The sequence below is a fragment of the Octopus sinensis genome, linkage group LG12 (genome assembly GCF_006345805.1).
Source record: "Octopus sinensis linkage group LG12, ASM634580v1, whole genome shotgun sequence".
Lineage (NCBI taxonomy): Eukaryota > Metazoa > Mollusca > Cephalopoda > Octopoda > Octopodidae > Octopus > Octopus sinensis.
Genome location: NC_043008.1, coordinates 48,966,962 through 48,971,181, shown reverse-complemented (window position 1 = coordinate 48,971,181; position 4,220 = coordinate 48,966,962). Strand labels below are relative to the sequence as shown.

Below are 4,220 nucleotides of genomic sequence, written 5' to 3'. Positions count from 1 at the left end.
TGGCAAACGGCCACGGTTGGATGGTGCTTTTTATGTGCCACCGGCACGGGGGCCAGGCGAGGCTGGCAATATCCTCTTTATATATATATATATATATATGTTTGAGAGATCTTAACCTGTGGAGTATTTTTTTTTTACTCTTTTTCTCTATTGTGTTTTGATTGTTATGATTGTTTGTGAGGAGCAAAAGGGGACAGTCGACATTGTTCCTGTGGCTTGATGAAATTTGTGCAAAGCTCGTTAAGGGAGTAACCCAGCTTACCTGTAAACTTTATAATGAATAAGGGGATTCTTTGTTTTGTTTGTGATGTATTATTTCTATGACTATTTCTAATTGCATCCATGACTAACAGTTTTTTTTTATAGTTATTGTGTAATTAGCAACCACATGTGCACGTAATTATTTTTACCATAAATGACTTCTTACATTAATTAACAAAATAGAAAACTAATTTCTGCAATGCTGCCAATTTCCTCAATGATATCCCAGTAAAATTCCAATACAAGTATTTGAATAAACAAACCCATGTTTAGACATTTTCTGCCTCAAACATTACAGGATGCGGCTTCTGACTTGGAAAAATTTCAGCAGGATGTTAGAACAAATCCTACCTATCTCCATCCCCCACTCTCCTCTCTTAGTAGCCTGGGTAATGTTAAGAAGGGCAAAGCAGACATTGGACCTTAGCACAGTCCTCTGGCTCCCTGACCCCTGTCCAACTGTCCCAGTATCGAAAATGGGCATTAAATGAAGATAAGGAGGAGTGGCTGTTTGCTAAGTAGCTTGCTTATCAACCACATGTTCCGGGTTCAATCCCACTGCGTGGCACTTAGGGCAAGTGTCTTCTACTATAGCCTCGGGCCGACCAAAGCATTGTGAGTGGATTTGGTAGATGGAAACTGAAAAGAAGCCCGTCGTATGTATGTATATATATGTTTGTGTGTCTGTGTTTGTCCTCTCAACATCATTTGACAACCGATGCTGATGTGTTTACGTCCCCGTAACTTAGTGGTTCGGCAAAAGGGGCTAATAGAATAAGTACTAGGCTTACAAAGAATAAGTCCTGGGGTCGATTTGCTTGACTAAAGGCAGTGCTCCAGCATGGCCGCAGTCAAAAGGCTGAAGCAAGTAAAAGGTTTCACTCCGTTTCCATCTACTAAAACCATTCACAAGGCTTTGGTCGGCCCAAGGCTATAGTTGAAGACACTTGCCCAAGATTCCATGCAGTGGCACTGAACCCAGAACTATGTGGTTGGGAAGCAAGCTTCTTACCACACAACCTCAGGTTTTTTTTTAATGATTTTGAATTATAATATATAATATACACTTACGTGGTCACCTCAATTTGTTCCTGTCTTGACTGAATCTCCTCCTCTCTTGGACTTGGATCTGTTTATTTCTCAGACTCTTGCTACCCATCCAAAAACAGTCCACCACCACATTATTTGGATGACCATTGGGACTTTTTACTTCTCATTTTCTACCATGGGTTAGAGGGACCTATTGTTCTTGAGGAGACCTATTGAGTCAAGTACACCAACATCAAAATAAAAATTCAAATGGAAATTGTAGTTAAGACACCCTTGACGGAGACACGTAAAAAGCACCGTCCGAACATGGCAGATGCCAGCGCCGCCTGACTGGCATCCGTGTTGGTGACACGTAAAAGCACCGACCGATCGTGGCTGTTTGCCAGCCTGCTCTGGCCCGTGCCGGTGGCATGTAAAAAACACCCACTACACTCACGAAGTGATTGGCGTTAGGAAGGGCATCCAGCTGTAGAAACACCGCCAGATCAGACTAGAGCCTGGTGCAGCCTCCATGGCTTCCAGACCCTGGTTGAACCGTCTAACCCATGCTATCATGGGAAACGGACGTTAAATGATGATGATGATGTTGCTGATTTATATCGGACAAAACTACCATGACTTCGGGAACTTTTTGCTCCATCTTGTTTTCTCTCCTCATTTCTTTCTGTCGAAGAGCATGGGTTTGAAACATCAAAGACTTCCTTTATTTTCCCTGAGTGTCAAACTACTATTCCGTGTTTGTTGTTTCCTCACTTGTCTCTGTCTTCCTTTTTTTTTTTTTTTCCATATAATTATTGGACCATAACCATAAAACTTACTGAATGTGTTTCTCTCTTTCAGACTGCCATATTGTTACTGCGTATCGATGACATTGTTTCTGGTGTGAAGAAAGCCGAGAGCGAAGGTGGCGCCAGTAGGCCTCCACCCCCCGATGCTCAGCCAAATGAATAAAAACCAAAACCATTCTAGCTTCTATCATGCTTTTTTCTCTTTAAACTCCAAGCCATTTCTTTGTATTGATATACTTTGGATTTTTTTTTTTTTTTGTAATTCTGAATTCATGTCGGCCACATGAAGACTGCATCCAACCATATAACAGTGCTTATCTTATATAATCTGTGATTCCATCAGAGTTTAATTCTTTCATCAATGTAATCAGTGTTCTTCACAATGTTGAGGAACATTTCAAAATGCTACAATAAAAAAAAAAAAAGTTACACAGACGGCTTTGGTTTGAAGTTCATTATGTTAATGTGAATGTACTGCAGAATTTATTAAGCATTAACCGTTGTTTAGTTCATTAACCTTTTTATTTGTTTGTTTGTTTGTCCATCTGTCCCTCTTTCTCTCTCTCTCTCTCTCTCTCTCTCTCTATATATATATATATATATATATAACAATATTTTTTATAATTATGAGTATAATGGCAGGTGGCACGTAAAAAACACCCACTACACTCGTGGAGTGGTTGGCGTTAGGAAGGGCATCCAGCCGTAGAAACACTGCCAGACCAGACTGGAGCATGGGGCAGCCCCTGGCTCCCCAGACCCTGGTCGAACCGTCCAACCCGTGCTAGCGCGGAAAACGGACGTTAAACGGTAATGATGATGATGATGATGATGAATGGCGGTGCCCCAGCATGGCCACAGCTCGTGAGCTGAAACTAAATAAAATAAATAAATAATTATAATTAGGATTCAGCAAAAAAAAATTTGCTTCGCCACATACAGAACTTTAGCAGCCAAACAACTTAGCTATTTCTTCTACTATAAGAAGAAACTCCTGGACAACATTTACTCAAAACAATTCACGTAGGCAGAGGGAAAAACAAGGAAATTCATTCGGTATTTGATTACCTGTGGACGTGTTTCGGAATTAGATCGATATGAAAAATGCAACAATCACACTTTCATTTGATCATTTTCCCTCCTCAGCACAGCATTTCAAGATTTCAAATTTGAGAGGACTGAAAAAATTGAACTTAACCTATCTGATTCAAGTAACGTCAGACAGACTATATCCAATGACCAGCACCAACGAATTCAAAACATACGAATAAGGTCTCGTATTCTCCCACACCTGTCCACGTGTGTTGTTGTGTAAAAAAATTCTACAGAAAATACTGTAGGGAGAAAATTATATTATCAATAATAATAAAGGGTAAAATTAATTAATTTATTAGTAATTTACAGAAAATACTGTAGGGAGAAAATCAGGGAGAAAATTATATTATCAATAATAATAAAGGGTAAAATTAATTAATTTATTAGTAATTAATAATTCCACCAAGTATTTGGCATGTTAAAAGGACCATTTTTGGTAAACTTAAACAATATGTTTTATAATTATGAGTATAATTATAATCAGGGTTCAGCAAAAAAATTTGCTTCGCCACATACTGAACTTTAAAAATAGCAGCCAAAGAACTTAGCTATTTCTTCTACTATAAGAAGAAATTCCCGGACAATGTATACTCAAAACAATTCATGTAGGCAGAGAGAAAAAACAACGAAATTCACTCGGTATGTTTCCCTCACACTCCACCAGGTCTGATGAACCTTTGCTCCAAATTGTTCCCCAGACCATCAAAGAATAGCTGCCATGTTTCATTGTTGGCTGCAATCTTTTCACATCAAATTCTTGATCACATTCTCCAAACACACACTCGACCACTGTGAGGAAATACAGCAAATCTGGACTCATCAGAGAATATGACAGTATCCCAAAATGCTAGCGGCCTCTCCACCATCTCACTGGCCCAATCTTTTCTCCACTTGATGTTGGCTGCTCTGCCATAGTAACCAAGTTTGTAGAGATACCTGGCAGCTGTTTTGGGACTGACATCAATTTGTTCTGCTATGTCAGAAGCTTTGCAACGAGGATTATCCTCCACACTTCACTTAGCAAAG

At 39.5% G+C, this 4,220-nt stretch overlaps 1 protein-coding gene across 1 annotated transcript in view; it reads left to right on the top strand.

Annotated features, from left to right (window-relative positions):
• LOC115218091 (T-complex protein 1 subunit gamma) overlaps positions 1–2,535 on the top strand; it is a 29,943-nt gene extending 27,408 nt beyond the window's left edge. Inside the window, exon 17 of the mRNA XM_029787877.2 lies at positions 2,152–2,535. Coding sequence (XP_029643737.1) covers positions 2,152–2,262 — 111 coding nt within the window. The 3' untranslated portion in view covers positions 2,263–2,535. The remainder of the gene's footprint in view (positions 1–2,151) is intronic.
• The last annotated feature ends 1,685 nt before the right edge of the window (positions 2,536–4,220 follow it).